Source organism: Hyperolius riggenbachi, chromosome 10 (assembly GCF_040937935.1).
Source record: "Hyperolius riggenbachi isolate aHypRig1 chromosome 10, aHypRig1.pri, whole genome shotgun sequence".
In the NCBI taxonomy this organism is placed as follows: Eukaryota; Metazoa; Chordata; class Amphibia; order Anura; family Hyperoliidae; genus Hyperolius; species Hyperolius riggenbachi.
In genome coordinates, this window is record NC_090655.1 from 151,711,406 (window position 1) to 151,727,428 (window position 16,023).

General features: G+C 45.9%; 1 protein-coding gene and 1 long non-coding RNA gene across 4 annotated transcripts in view; one reads left to right on the plus strand and one right to left on the minus strand.

Moving 5' to 3' along the window:
• LOC137536591 (uncharacterized) overlaps positions 1-16,023 on the plus strand; it is a 156,340-nt gene that overhangs the window by 122,205 nt on the left and 18,112 nt on the right. The window contains exon 7 of one of the 3 annotated variants that reach the window (XR_011024582.1): positions 12,919-13,236. The exons of 1 other annotated variant lie outside the window; for it this stretch is intronic. This is a non-coding gene — a long non-coding RNA (uncharacterized lncRNA). Of the gene's footprint in view, positions 1-12,918; positions 13,237-16,023 lie in introns of those variants that run through there. One more of the 3 variants, XR_011024581.1, reaches the window with a different exon arrangement.
• The window catches only part of CHAT (choline O-acetyltransferase), a 146,628-nt gene that overhangs the window by 95,504 nt on the left and 35,101 nt on the right, over positions 1-16,023 (minus strand). Inside the window, exon 7 of the mRNA XM_068258835.1 lies at positions 13,042-13,219. Within this exon, the coding sequence (XP_068114936.1) occupies positions 13,042-13,219 (178 nt within the window). The remainder of the gene's footprint in view (positions 1-13,041; positions 13,220-16,023) is intronic.

The following is a 16,023-nucleotide window of genomic DNA, read 5'->3' on the forward strand; positions in this document are numbered from 1 at the left end:
TGATCAGATTGCCCGCAAGGGGCAGGTTAGGGGCTGATTGATGGGTGGCAGTGACAGGGGGTGATTGATGGGTGATTGACAGGTGATTGACAGGTGATTGACAGGTGATCAGGGGGGATAGATGCATACAGTACATGGGGGGGGTCTGGGGAGAATCTGAGGGGTGGGGGGTGATCAGGAGAGAGCAGGGGGCAGGGGGGGATAAAAAAAAATAGCGTTGACAGATAGTGACAGGGAGTGATTGATGGGTGATTAGGGGGGTGATTGGGTGCAAACAGGGGTCTGGGGGGTGGGCAGGGGGGGGTCTGAGGGGTGCTGTGGGCGATCTGGGGCAGGGGGGGGGGAAAAATCAGTGTGCTTGGTGCAGACTAGGGTGGCTGCAGCCTGCCCTGGTGGTCCCTCGGACACTGGGACCACCAGGGCAGGAGGCAGCCTGTATAATACACTTTGTAAACATTACAAAGTGTATTATACACTTTGTATGCGGCGATCGTCGGTTTAACATCCCGCCGGCGCTTCCGTATAGCCGGCGGGATGTTGCGGCGGGTGAGCGGCGTCAGGAGCCGGCGGAGGATCGCGTCACGGATGACGCGATCACTCCACCCATGCCCTTACAAGGACCGCCGCCTCTGTGGGTTAGCCGGTCCTTAAGGGCTCCACTTCCCGGCCGCCCCTGTGCGTTAGGCGGTCGGGAAGTGGTTAAGAACGAGCCGACAGTCCCTATCTCGTTTGTTAACCGAGGACAACCTGTATATAAAGATGCTGACCAGTCTCCCTGTTCGCTGCAAACTACATTGACATCTGGACTACCATTCACTAAGTGCTTTTGAAAATATAGAAAACCCTGAGAATCCCCCCATGAGGAGATGGGAGATGGATCCAAAACCTGTCAGTTCTGGCAGATTTCTAGTACTACTACCTACTGTAAGTGACAGGAATATAGGAGAACAGTCACTTCTAATAGACATGTACTTCTTATTTGTATGTGTTTACATGTATTTTAAATTTTACAATTTTCATGATAGTGATCTTTTACCTTCCCCCCACCCCACTCAGTTACTTGCTTTGACTGATACTGAGAGGTGGTTCCTCTTGTGCCCACCTCCATTCAATCAGAGCCTGATTGCATCTTCCTCACTTGCTCAATCAGGCATACTGAGGGAGATGCTCTCCTTTCAACACCTACTCCACTACAATCATTTATACAGAGATTTACAAACACTGACCTTAACTGTACCACTTATTATTAGTATTACAAACTGGCTAACCATGGCCTAGCATAGCAAATGTATCTATCAATCACAGCCACTTAGTGTGACCAGCATACTGATAGCATGAGAGGGAAATGCAAATGGGTTCTGTAGAGAGGAGCATGTCTGCTGTTCCCAGCTGTGGCGGTACTGATTTAAATCCGCCCCTAACCTTTCCTCTCCACCCATGGTTTGACTTGTGACACTGCATGGCCATAGCATAAAAAATGCATTTTAATCTTATACTTGTGTCATCTACTGAGGTAACCCTCCTCTTGCTTTTTCATTTTATTGTTTTTACCTCTTTTTGTTACATTCGAGTAAACTCTTTTTACTGTTTCCCACTATTTCAGTGTGGTGCATAATCTGGTTCATTCAGCTGCCAACAAAAATAAAGAATTAAAAAGCTCTCTTTTGTTATCAGTAGTGCTTGCTCACCCAGGTAAAAGTAATTTACCATTCAGGAAAGCCAAAGATGCATTTCACTTATTGTTTACTTTTTCATTTTCATACAGATAACACTGTTCTCTTAACACTTGCAATGCAAATAAATAAATCATAAAAGCAGACATAGGCAGGCTCTAGGTTGGCTGAGTACTATACATGCCCATGTTTATCTCATCATGGCTTATGTCAGATAACATATGCTTTCATTGATCATCACTTTGTAGGAAAATTTAAGCCCTCCAGCCTTATACTGCATTTGTTCACATTGACATACGAACTAGGGCGTAACAATAAGGGCCGCGGTTATTGCCGCCGCCGGTATTTGCTCTGCTCAGCCCTGGGCCCCCTTCTCTGCTCCCGGCCCCCTCCTCCAGTAAGTTAGTTTAGCTCCCATTCGGCTTCACCGCATTTAATTGCTGCACGGTAAGCTGCGGTGAAGAGGCAGTAAGTGATCAGGGCCTGTACGAGGAAGTGTGACATCACTTCCTGGCGGCCACCGTTGCCAGGCAACACTCGCTGCTTTTTCACCGAGGCTCACTGCGCGGCAATACAATGCGGTGAAGCCGAATGGAAGCTAACCTAACTTACTGGAGGAGGGGGCCAGGAGAAGACGAGGGGGTCTAGATCGGAGCAGCAGTTAGGAGCGAGGGCAAGCAGGTACTACTGGCTAACCTGCACTGTAGCCTCTATACACTGGCTAACCTGTACTGTGGCCCCTATCCACTGGCTAACCTGTACTGTTGCCCCTGTTCACTTGCTAACCTGTATTGTGGCCCCTATACACTGCCTAACCTGCACTGTGGCCCCTATACACTGGCTAACCTGCACTGTGGCCCCTATACACTGGCTTACCTGCACTGTGGCCCCTATACACTGGCTAACCTACATTGTGGCCCCATATACACTGGCTAATCTGCACTGTGACCCCTATACACTGGCTAACCTGCACTGTGGCCCCATCCACTGGCTAACCTGCACTGTAGCCCCTATACACTGGTTAACCTGTACTGTGGCCCCTATCCACAAGATAACCTGTACTGTGGTCCTTATCCCCTGGCTATACTGTACTGTTGCCCCTATCCACTGGCTAACATGTACTGTGGTCCCTATCCATTGGTTAACCTGTACTTTGGCCCCTATACACTAGATAACCTGTACTGTGGTCCCTATCCACTGACTATACTGTACTGTGGCCCCTATACACTGGATAACCTGTACTGTCGCCCCTATGTACTAGCTAAAATGTACTGTGCCCCCTCCTTCCCCCAAAACGGCCCTGGGCACCCCCCCCCCCCACCCACCGTGGCTGCACCTATACCTGGGGGGGCATCCACATTTTTGCAGGGGGGGGGGGGCATGATTTCTAGTTACGCCCCTGCATACAAAGAAAGATTTTGTAACACAAAGTACAAATAAATGTCTGAATATTATCTGGCACATTTGTACTGCTACAACAGAAAGAGCTACAATGCATTAATTCTTATAGCAGTAGAGCAGTTATTCATTTACTGCATCATCTGCTGCTGGGCACTTGTGTACTGGAATTCTTAGATCATTAGGTCACTATGTCCAACAAACTCAGTATCGACCAGTTAGCAAATTCAGCAGACAAATGCAGTATTGATCAGTTACTAAATCTTTGTCCAAGTTCAGTTTTGCTTTGTTTTTTCATCATTCAACAAGCTTATTATTGTAAATTTGCTGTAACCATCTCAGTTTTAGCATACTGCAGTTTTGGAACACATGCTTGTTTCTCTATTTCATAGCCAGACAGACACAAGATTTTCCTATGCAAATCTGACTGAAACATTATTAATCTTTGAATATAAAATACTATTAAAGTGGGATATCTACCTCAATTTTAAAGCCGAGTCTCACCTAAAAATAGAGCTAGCAGTTTATAGAGTATATAGGGAGCCTCTTAATCAATTAGAAAATATTTATTGCACATACTGATATAACTTACACAGAAAAAAACCCCTATAACCCTCCCCTTAAAAACAACCTGGCTACATACATATGGAGCTAAGCCCTGAACTAAAGGAGTGCACTCCTAATGTCTTTTAACAAAAACTGTTATCTTCAGGGCCCCCTTGATAGCTTGTAGAGCTCAATGTTATGCAGGTGATAGCATGCAAAAGCCTCCAAATAGCATGTAAGCTGTTACAGCACTCCAACAACAAGCAGCAGCGTTAAGCAGGCGGTTTGTGTGCCTCAATAGCGGTTAGTAAGCATTTTCTATGCCTTCAATTCACCCCTCTTGGAATGCGTGGCTTTCTCCGCCATACGCTTACCCGACCATACAAGGTAAACCTCCGGCTTAGCCGGGACTCACGCGTCCGTAATGTGGCGTAATTGATGGGGCGGGTACTTTCGGTGTGGTCGAAGTGAACCGAGTTCCCAGTCTTCCCAGTCTGCCCGGCACAGGGGCACTCTCGTGCATGCAGAGACGCCGCGATGTAGTTCAAGGGGGCCCTGAAGATAACAGTTTTTGTTAAAAGACATTAGGAGTGCACTCCTTTAGTTCAGGGCTTAGCTCCATATGTATGTAGCCAGGTTGTTTTTAAGGGGAGGGTTATAGGGGTTTTTTTCTGTGTAAGTTATATCAGTATGTGCAATAAATATTTTCTAATTGATTAAGAGGCTCCCTATATACTCTATAAAAAATTATTAATCTTTGGTTCGCCGAGCTCTATAATCACTCATGAGCTGGCAACATGCCCAAACTTGAGTTTGCGGCAAATTGGGCCAATTTCGCTTGCTGAACTTTTTTGCTGCAACCAGCAGATTGCAATAAAGGGTGCATTAAAATACAATACAATAATACAATACAATAACATTTGTAAAGCGCTTTTCTCCCATAGGACTCAAAGCGCATAGCTGTGTCTCAGATTAATACAGGGTTTCAGGCTGGGTTGTGTTACAGAGGAGATAGTCAGATGTTCATGAATGCCAGACTGAAAAGGTAGGTTTTCAGTTTGGACTTAAATGTTTCCAGGGATGGGGCTGTCCTGATTGGGTGTGGCAGGGAGTTCCAAAGTGTAGGGGCAGCATGACAAAAGGCTCTGTCTCCAAAGGTTTTGAGGTGGACTCTGGGGGTGACCAAGGTGTTACGTCCTTTTGATCTAAGATTGTGGGGGGTGTGATGTAGTTGCAACAAGTCCTTCAGGTATCCAGGGCCCAAATTGTGCAAGGATTTGAATGTCAGTAAGCCAATCTTAAACAGAATTCTCCATTTTATCGGTAGCCAGTGGAGTGAGCTCAGGGTTGGTGTTATGTGGCAATGGCGGGGTTGGCTCGTTAACAGCCTTGCGGCGGCATTCTGTACTAATTGCAGGCGGCGTAAGTCTTTCTTATGCAGGCCTGTGTAGAGGACGTTGCAGTAGTCTAACCTTGATGTGACGAAGGCATGAACTAGGGTTGGAAGATCCTCTGAAGGAATTAGGTGTTTAATCCTTGCAATATTCCTTAGGTGAAAGAAGGAATGTTTCACAACAGCTGAGATTTGATTCCTGAAGCTTAATTTCCCATCAATCAGTACTCCCAGGCTGCGCACACAGTCTGAGTTGTTCAGGTCTGAGCTCCCTATCCTTAGCGGTGTTGGTTGAGACTGGAGCTGCTTTGCTGTTGAGCCCTGGCCCTCGATAACAAGAACCTCAGTTTTGTCAGCATTAAGTTTTAGCCAATTATTATTCATCCACTCCTGAAGCTCAGCTAAGCATGCGTTTATTTGTGGAGTAGGGTCTGTGACGTCAGGTTTGAATGACAAATATAGCTGGGTGTCATCAGCATAGCAATGATATGTCAGGCCATGTTTTTGTATGATTTCTCCAAGTGGCAGCATGTATTTGGTGAACAGTAAAGGGGATAATATTGCTCCCTGAGGTACACCGTATTTCAGTGGTACAGGGTTGGAGAGGAAGGGCCCTAAGGCTACCCTTTGTGTTCTGCCAGCCAGGAAGGAGTTGAACCACCGGAGAACAATGCCATCTATGCCACAGTACTCTTTTAGCCTGTTGAGTAAGATTTCATGATCGACTGTGTCGAAAGCCGCTGAGAGGTCGAGCAAAATCAGGATGGAACATTGACCCTTGTCTCTTGCAATGAGCAGATCATTGCAAATCTGGGTGAGGGCTGTTTCACAGCTGTGATATTTCCTGAAACCAGATTGAAGAGGGTCAAGGATGTTGTTTCTGGAGAGCCTGGCTTCAAGTTGGAGGTAGACAGCCTTTTCAATAACTTTTCCCAGAAAGGGGAGGTTTGAGACAGGTCTGTAGCTGTTTAGAGCATCTGGGTCTAAGGATGGTTTCTTGAGTAGAGGCCTGACGATTGCTTCTTTCAGAGTAGAGGGAAACCACCCTTCTTGTAAGGAGCCGTTGACTATTTTGTGGAATGCCGGTGTAAATAGTTCAGGGCATTTCAACATGAACTTAGTGGGGCCAGGGTCCAGATCGCAGGTAGTCTGGCGAAGGTTTGAGAGGATATCCAAGATGTCTTTTTCAGTGATTACCTTAAAATCAGACCATGGTGGTAGGCTATTTTTGCACCTGTTATATGGCTCTGCATGGGTTTCTGGGGCTGTGAATTGAATGGCAGATCGTATGGAGGAGACTTTGTCTGAGAAGAAGTGGGCAAATTTCTCGCACAGTTCCTGTGAAGGTCTGATGCTGGATTTCCTGCAAGATGGATTGCAGAGACTGTCAACCGTGCGGAAGAGTTGGGCAGGTCTGTTGGCTGCATTTGCAATTTCGTGAGACAGGAATAAGGACTTCTTTTTGTTAATCATCGTTTGATATTTTTTCAGGTGAGCAATTAGGGAAAGTTTGTCATCAGGAGACTGATGTTTGCGCCACCTTCGTTCCAGTCTGCGTCCCTGTTTCTTTAGTTCCTTTATAGAGTTGTCAAACCAGCGAGCATGATGTAATGGTGCGGAACGTTTAATCTTTAAGGGAGCTATGGCGTCAAAAGCGGCTGAGACATCGTGGTTATATTTAAGGACCATGGATTCAAGGCCGAAGTTGTGATCTGTCAGTCCACCTAGATTGAGGCTGTTCTGAAGGTGTTGGGGTGTCAAACCTTTCAAGGAACGATATTTTATTAGTTCTTTCACTTGGTGTTTTGTAGCCGGTGCTGTAAAGGAGAAGTGGACAGTGTGGTGGTCTGACCAAACTACTGGATCAATTTCCACATTGGATATTAGGAGTTCTGAATGGAAAATGAGGTCCAAAGTGTGTCCTTTTTTGTGGGTAGGGAGGTTGACGTAAATAAAGTAAATAAAAACCTTTTTAACCCCTTGTCACGCATGCAGGCTGTTATTGCCAGAATTCTGCATCGGGTCTAACAGTAGGAAATCCACTACTGTACAGGATCGCATGGACAGGTCCTGGTTGGAAGGTATATTTCCCCTGCGTATATTGTGTGGTCTCATTAAATCCTGTCTGTATCCAGAAATGAGTCCAGGATTTTTGATTAGCAACCGGCAGTTGCTACGTTTGTAGTTTTGCAGGGCTGGACTCAGGAGTGAGAAGGATGGAGCGGGTGGGCCTCTCTTTCCACCCGGATACAGACCGGGTTTTTCTATTTGCCCAGCAGGAAAGCAGGTGATATAAGTCAGGTGCAGACCTGTGCACTCTGGCGAGTGTGTGCAGCAGTGAGCTGCAAGCCTCTGTGTGTGTGCATTGTGCAGCAGTGAGCTGCTGGTGGACTTAATACAAACTTCTGGAATAGTATCCCCAGCCTTCTGTGAGGAAACAAGGCTGGACTCTGCAGGACTTGTGGACTTTTCTCCTGTCATGTGGATTATACTCTTGCTGTGGACATTTGGATGCTCTCATGTGGCTGAAGTAAGCATATTTTCCTTTGCCATTTGATGCTGATTAATGAAGCTTGTTTGTTTTGAGCATTCAATAAATGTACTGTGCTTTCAACGGACTGTCTCTTGCGTGCTGGCTGCGTGTCCCAGTCCCCCTGAATATCACAATATATATACAGTGCTGCCCATAATTATTCATACCCCTAGCAAATTTTGATTTAAAGTTACTTTTATTAAACCAGCAAGTAATTTTTTGACAGGAAATAACATAGGTGTCTCCCGAAAGATAATAAGATGATGTACAAGAGGCATTATTGTGGAAAAAAAAAAACATTTCTCATCTTTTATTTACATTGGAGCAAAAAGTGTCTCGTCCAACATTATTCATACCCTTCACAAACTGTCACAGTCTGTGGGAAAATCCAAAGTTATGTACCATTCCAAATAGTCCAAGCTGTTCTAAAGCATCCCAATGACCCTGATTAATTGGGAACAGCTGTTCAACTCAACAGGTGAAAAACAGCAGCTCTCTGCAGTTGGTTTATGGACAGTCATGGCTTAAACAAAGTAGCTCAGTGAGGACCTGCGGCTGCGCATTGTGGCTGCTCACAAGTCAGGAAAGGGCTACAAGGCCATTTCTAAATGTTTCCAAGTTCCAATGGCTACAGAGAAAAGTATTATTAAAAATACAAGATGTTCTGCACTGTGGAAAAGCGAGAGGACATTGTCGGAAGCCAAAAGTGACATCTGTGCTGGCCAGGAGGATAGTAAGAAAGGTGAAAAAAATCCAAGGATCACCACCAAGGCCATCCTGGTGAATCTGGGCTCTGAAGGTGGCAGTGTCTCAAGGCAGACAAATCCAATGGACACTGCACACTGCTGGGTTCCACGGATGCAGACCTCACCTGCTGGGTTCCACGAACGGCCTCACCTAAGTGGGGTGAGGCCGTTCAGCTAAAAGCTTTGACTAAGGTTCTTCATGAATCCTGCTCTGATCACACTCAGATGCTGACCCGACAATGTGAGCCCTCGGCCGGCCGGGAGTGCTCTGTGCATGAAATCAAGATTGACATCATGCACACATGCAGAGCGCTCCCGGGTCAGCAGCTGCGCATTGCGCAAAATACCACCGACTCAGAGCCGACCGGGCAGGAAGAGCCTCAGGTGAGCCTGGACTGGAGCCGGAGGGGGCTTGGTCTGCCTGGAGCCTCCAAATACCGCTGATCCAGAGCCAACCAGGCAGGAAGAGCCTCAGTCAGGAGGGCTTTTAGGTGTGTCAGTGGAGCTGGAGGTGGTTCGGGCTGCCTGGAGCTAGAGTTGTCTCGAACCTCCAATTTTATGTTCGTGAACCTCGAATGAGAACATGCGAAAAAAGTTTGCGAACCGGCAAACATCGCGAACCGCCATAGACTGCAATGGGCAGGTGAACTTACAAAACTACAAACACTAATTGTGGCCACAAAAGTGATGGAAAAGATGTTTCAAGGGGTCTAACACCTGGAGGAGTGGGATACATGACAAAAGTCGCACGCCCCTTCACCGCGGCAAGGTAATAATCACAAAGGGGAATCGACACATGTACATGCCTTTTGTTTTGTTGTTGTAGCCCCAGTGCATCCAGAAAAATTAGGCAGGCATGTACACGCACCAGAATTTTTTTTTTTTATCCAGGAATCCACCTGGATTCCTGGACCCTGTTGGTGGTGGTGGAGAAGGCAGTCAAGTGGCCTGCAGGCAGAGATGCTGTGTGGGGACTGACTTAGTCTTCAGGCAGGCAGTAGCCCTCCGGGAACCATGCCTCATTCATTTTGTTAAAGGTGAGGTACTGAACACTTTTTTTTGACCTATGCGACTTCTCTTCTCACTGACAAATGCCTCCAGCTGCACTGAAGGTCCTTTCTAGGACGCTTGAGGCAGGGCAAGGCAGGAGTTGGATGGCAAATTATGACAGCTCTGGCCACAGGTCAAGCCTGCGCACCCAGTAGTTCAGGGGTTCATCGCTGCTCAGACTGTCGATGGTTCTTTCTCTTCTATTGTTAAAGAAAGGGTACGGCAGGGGAATCATGGTTCGATTCCGGGCCGAAGTGGGAGCCTGAGAAACGGCTACCACCACACATCCAAGGAAGACAGCAGGCACGGCACGCAAGTCCCGACTCAGGGAGGTAGTGATGAAAAATAACAATACAGGACTCTTTCGAGGCCCTGTATAATGATGAGTACACCTGAAATCCTTTAACGGAAACCTGTTATGGAGGGCAAGTCTGCCATTCATTCAACTGTGTGGTCAACTCGCTTTGGTACTTTCTGCACCATGGTGACCATGGGTAATGGCTGGGGAATCAGGGTTCAATTCCAGTCCGGAATGGGAGCCTGAGAAACGGCTACCACCACACATCCAAGGAAGGACCCAATGTGCTGTATAAGTAATGTACCTGCCCTTACCGTGCTTTGCAGACCAGGCATCTGTGGTCAGATGGACCCTTGAGCCAACGCTGTGTGCCAGAGATGACACCACTTGCCTTTAACGAGAATCTGTTATGGAGGGCAAGTCAGTCATCCATTCAAGTGAAAGGTATGCACTGACTCCCAGGTATAATACAATGTGCAGTGACAGATGCAGTGAAAGGTATTCAGTGACTGCTGGTATAACAATGTGCATTCACACAGGTGCAGTGAACATGTATGCAGTGACTGGTATATAAAACTGCGTGCTGTCACGCAGGTGCAGCGAACAGGTATGCACAGACTGGTATCAATACAATGTGCAGCTGTCACACACACAGGTGCAGTGAACAGGTATGCACGGACTGGTATTACAAATGTGCAGCTGTCTTACACTCACAGGTACAGTGAACAGGTATGCAGTGACTGGTATACAAAACTGCTTGCTGTTACGCAGGTGCAGTGAAAGGTATGCAATGACTGGTATTACAAATGTGCAGCTGTCACACACACAGGTACAGTGAACTTCTGCAGTGACTGACTGGTTTATAAAACTGCATGCTGTTTCACAGGTGCAGTGAAAGGTATGCACGGCACGGACTGGTATTACAAATGTGCAGATGTCACACACACAGGTGCAGTGAAAAGGTAGGCACTGAATGTGCTGGGCCTGGCACAGTATAGCAATTAGCAAGGGCCAGCTGCGACAGACAGGGCTGTATATGCAAGTCAGTGGGCCACACAAAAAAAAAACACATCACAAGAACATCAGCTCTCAAAAGAGCTGTTTTGGGGTGCTTTTTAGCAATAAGTATTAGCAAGGAGCAAGCTAACAAGCCTAACATGAGCCTAACTAAGCTTTGCTTTCCCTATGTCTCTGCAGCAACCTCTCCCTTCTCTAACTACTACAGCAACAGACAGCGTGAGATCATGACCGATGCTGCGGCCTTATATAAGGGGGGGGGGCCTCCAGGAGGAAGTGCAGCCTGATTGTCTGCCATGTGTCTGCTGACTGTGATGCAGAGGGTCAAAGTTTAGCCCAATGATGTAGTATAGGGCCGGGTCGAACTCGCCATAAAGTTCGTGTTTCAACGCTAACCACCGATGTTCGCGCAAAAACTTCGCAGCTGAAACCGTTTGGAACAACTCTACCTGGAGCCTCCAAAGTTTGTATCTCGATGATTAGCCAGACATGCTACCCAATCAGTCAGCCTAGTACCCTTCGCCAGTTCCCTGTTTAGCTGCCTAGTTCCCATCCCCAGCCAGTTTTATACACACCCCTAGCCCCCCAGTCCCCAGCCAACCTGTACCTATCCCAAGCTACCCAGCCAGCCTCTATGGTAGAGGCTGGCTGGGGAGCTTGGGATAGACAAATGCTGAATGTAGAGCTAGGGGAGTTTACCAGACTGGCTGGGGATGGGTGCTAGGCCTGATGGGGAGCTGGGGATGGGTGCCAGGCTGGCTGGGGAGCTGTTGATGGGTGCTAGGGTGGCTGGGGAGCGGGGGATGGGTGCCAGGCTGGTTGGGGAGCTGTGGATGGGTGCTAGGGTGGCTGGGGAGCTGAGGATGGGTGCTAGGGTGGCTGGGGAGCAGTGGATGGGTGCTAGGGTGGCTGGGGAGCTGGAGATGGGTACTAGGCGGCCTGGGGAGCTGGGTCTAGGCCCCGCATATGACACTCGCCCCAGGCCCCATGTGCTCTAAGGCCGCCTCTGATTTGGGTTATACCTTTGATAAATAACTGTACATGGTTTAATGCAAGCTTTTAAAAAATTAAGTTTCTTCTTCAGGCATTATACAGAACTGGATCCGAACCGTAGAAAAGTGACTGTAACATACTGAGACAAATATATATGATTCCGTAAGCTTATTCAGCAGTCTGACACCATGTCACATAGTCTTACCTCCTTTGACATACCTACTTTAAAAAGTAAATGTATGTTGCACACATTAGAGTCAATTCACTTTTTCTTACTTAAATTATTATTTTTTTGCTCTCCGAGGGCTTAAAAATGTAACATAGATAAGGTGAAAACAGTGAAAGAGAAAAAGCTTTGTGAATCATGCTCAATGAAGCATAAAGTCAATGAACAGAATGCGTCACTGTTACTGTTAACACACTGATTATGCAGTAACACACTGCTTGCAGTGCATTGGGATATCGCACTCTGCTAAATCGCACTGCACCTGACGCACTGAGAATGTTGCATAGGCTTTTCATTGGAATGCGACTATCCACGTTTCAAATGCTGTTGCATCTCACCGCAGTACCCCACTGACAACAGGGCCTAACATAAAGTCATTCCTATAAGCTTAACTAAAGAAATGTCTTTAATTATCTAGACGTAGGGATTGATTTCAAAGCATATCAACAGGAGAAACAGTGTATGATTATATAAGAAAGAAAGACAATTGTATACGAAAGAAAAACATAGATCTTAAAATATATATATATATATATATATATATATATATATATATATATATATATATATATATATATATATATATATTATATATATATATATATATATATATATATATATATATATATATATATTCTGATACAAGAAAATACGGCGGAGGCTATATACTGGTTGTTATTTCAAATGATCCAAAGAGAAGTTGGAGGATTTACAATAATAATCCAAAGAATAACATACAGACCCATGACAATATGCTGTTTTAATAATCAAAGAAATCTTCCCCTATGCCGATAAAAAAATTTTTTTTTATCATTATCTACTTTTTCATCCTATTACATCTTAACAGCTATGACATTCCCCTGGCTCATGTTGTCTTTTGGGTTACGGATATATATGAGAAGAAAGCTATTGTCTGATTATTACATTTTGTCCGATTGCTTACTTTTTAAAATCCACCAAATGAAGCCTCTGTCCTTTAATTTAAGATGCTAGAACTGAAGGTAGCAATGATTTCCTAATGTTAACTGAGTCTTCTTGTCTTTAGTTTGCAGAGATTGTGTTCCATACACTGAAAATAACCTTTCCTTGACCTTTCCAGGGAGAAATGTTGTACAATCTTGTAGGGAAGCAAAAAAAAAAAAAACGTTCAAGAAAACACACATCCTACCTTTCATTAGAATCTCTCTTGCTCTGGACCATTCCGATCTTCCATCTGATGTCAATAATCCAATTGGTGGAAGTCTTTCATCTTCATTTTCTGCCATCCTAACTATTTTCCTAAGCTGAGTAAACAGATCTCCCTCGCTGAGACGCCGGAAGTTGATAACCACATCTAACACAAAGAACTGCAGAACAGTAGAAAAGGGGAATATGCTATATGAAAAAACTACATAAAAAGGAACTCTACTGAAAATAATTTATAATAAAATTGCTTTAAAATATTACTTTTTAAACTACTGTATATACTCGGCTATAAGTCTATAAATTTAGGTCTGACTCACTAAATAAAAGTATAGAGGTCAACTTATACACGAGTCATGAGCAACAATGAGCACACTGAGTAAAGTGTGTACTATTAGTGACATTCCCATTTTCAGCAATGTACCCAATGGTAAGTGACACTTTCTTGATAAAAGAAATGCCAAGGAAACACAGGTCTGAAACTCCTGGCCACAACAATTCCCAAGTATAGGGGCAGAGGGGAAGATACTGGGCTGCAGGAGGAAGCGTGAATACATGCTGCACTTGGGGGCCTGGAGGAGCTACTGGCTGCACTTAAAGAGAACCTGAACTGAAAATAAAAAGTCAAAATAACTATACACAGGTCATACTTACCTCCTGTGTAGTCTACTTCTCAATCTCTTTCTCCTCTCCTGCATCCAATTTGTCCACTGTGATCAATGGAATTCCATTTTAAAAATGGCAATTGCCCCATAACAGCTTCCTGGTCAGCACACTGTTAAACTGTAATATCACCCACTTGAGCCATAGGGAAACATGGGCATTTCCTTGCACATTCAGTTGTAAGTGACAGCTGCTGATATATAACTGAAAGCAACTGGTATGTTTCAGTTCTGACAAAATATTGTCAGAACTGGAAGGGATCACTGTAAGAAGAAAATGGTGAACTTCTGAGAGAAACTGATGGGGAGGTTAGTATGTAATATTCATTTTCAGGTACATCATGTGTTTATTATAAATAATATTACTCACTTCAGGTTTCCCTTAAGGGACAGGAGAGGTTAATGGCTGCATACTTTATTCTGTGCAGTTGTCAGGGTTCTTGCAAACCGTCGGGGATCTGTTGATCCTGTCACTGGTATCAAGGGGCGAGCAGCTCCAGGGCATAGGGTCTAAACTAGCACAGGTCTTCACTAGCGCACCCCGCAAGGGATGATGGTCCATCACCCCTAGTGGGTGGCAGGCTACTTTGCTGCCTGGTGCTTGCCAGATCACGACCTCTAGGACTACCGTACCAGTGACGGAAAGAACAGAGGCTACCTGACGGTATGATAGGGGATACAGGTGGAGTGGACAGTTGGGCAAGGACAGACTAGCAGGACCAGACTGGCAGGACAGGAAGGCCTAATCAATAGGGTTCCCAGGAAGGAACTTGCAGGCTGGGGAAAACCCAGGAAGGGAGCTGACTGATTGGTTCCCTGAAGGCAATGGACAGACGGGGAATCCTGGATAAGAAGCTGACAGCTAAAATGCCAGGAGGGGTACTGACTAACATGGTAAGTCCGGGAGAACGCAGGAGAGAACGGGCAGGCTGAAGGAAACCCAGAGAAGCTGCAGGAGACTGGAGAGCTCCTGGAGGAAACGAGCATGTTGAGGGAAACCCAGGGAAGCTGCAGGAGACTGGAGAGCTCCCGGGGGGAACTGGCAGGTTGAGGGAAACCCAGGGAAGCTGCAGGAGACTGGAGAGCTCCTGGAGGGAACTGGCAGGCTGAGGGAAACCCAGGGAAGCTGCAGGTGACAGGAGAGCTCCCGGAGGGAACTGGCAGGCTGAGGGAAACTCAGGGATGCTACAGGAGACTGAAGAGCTAGCAGAGGGAACTAGCAGGCTGAGGGAAACCCAGGGAAGCAATGGACAGGGAGATGACATGGATGATCCAAAGAAAGGATCAGATATGCAGGGTTACGGGCAGGGAAATGTCTGGCAGTAGAACTGGCAGGCAGGGATCCTGTGTTAGGCTTCAGGCTGACAGGTGACTGACAGGCAAGCAGGTTTAGCAACAGGGATTAGCCAAAGAGATGTCAGAACAACCAGGGAAGCCTCTGGGCTATCCAGAGGTTTCCATCAACTAAGGTATCAAATATTGTATCAAATTTCCCCTTTTCAGGTATGCTTTAAGATGGCATGATCTTTCCAAGCTTTTCCCAAGTTCTGCTGTGACCACATTTGAGACCTGTATTTGATCACAGTGTGGAGGAAGGGGTACTCTGCACACAGTCAGAAGAGCTGGGATGTATGTTTTGGGGCAGCATTAGCGGCTTGGGCAAGTATGCTGTTCAGTAGAAATAGCATTCCTGAGACTGCTGCCTTGGCTATGACATTTGGTTTTTGGCAGCGTTTTGTATGAGTATCCTACAGGTCACTTAATCCTAACCAATTTCCTAAACATTAAATCCCCTTCCTGATACCTACCCCTAACCTCACTCCCAAATAAATGTCTTCCAGGTCCCTAACCTTCCTTTAGGGGCGTAACTACATTAAGCCCACCACCTGCAGCAATCTGTCAGTCGGGCTCTCCCTCATAACGGGGGAGGGGGGGGGGAGTTCTATTTGTAATGCAGAGCACCAGACCAGTGGCAGTGGAGCATTATACATTACCTGTTCCCGGAGGCAGGACAGGTTCTCTACAGTGTAGCTTATTGCTGCATCATGCAGCCTATCAGTCACCATGCAGCTTCTGTCTCTGTCGCATGACGTGCAGTGAGTGTATCCGCAACGTGCATGGCTGCATGGCGTGGTGTTAGGAGTGTATAAAAGTTTTACACACTCTTATAAAGCATATTTTTGGATTTCTATTGGAGATGTTTAATTTGATACGGGGTACATTCTATTATGAAAGGTCCTTTTGTCTGCTATAGATTTTCCTTTGTGTTGTAACAGTACAGTCTTTCTATACTTTAGAACTTCAAA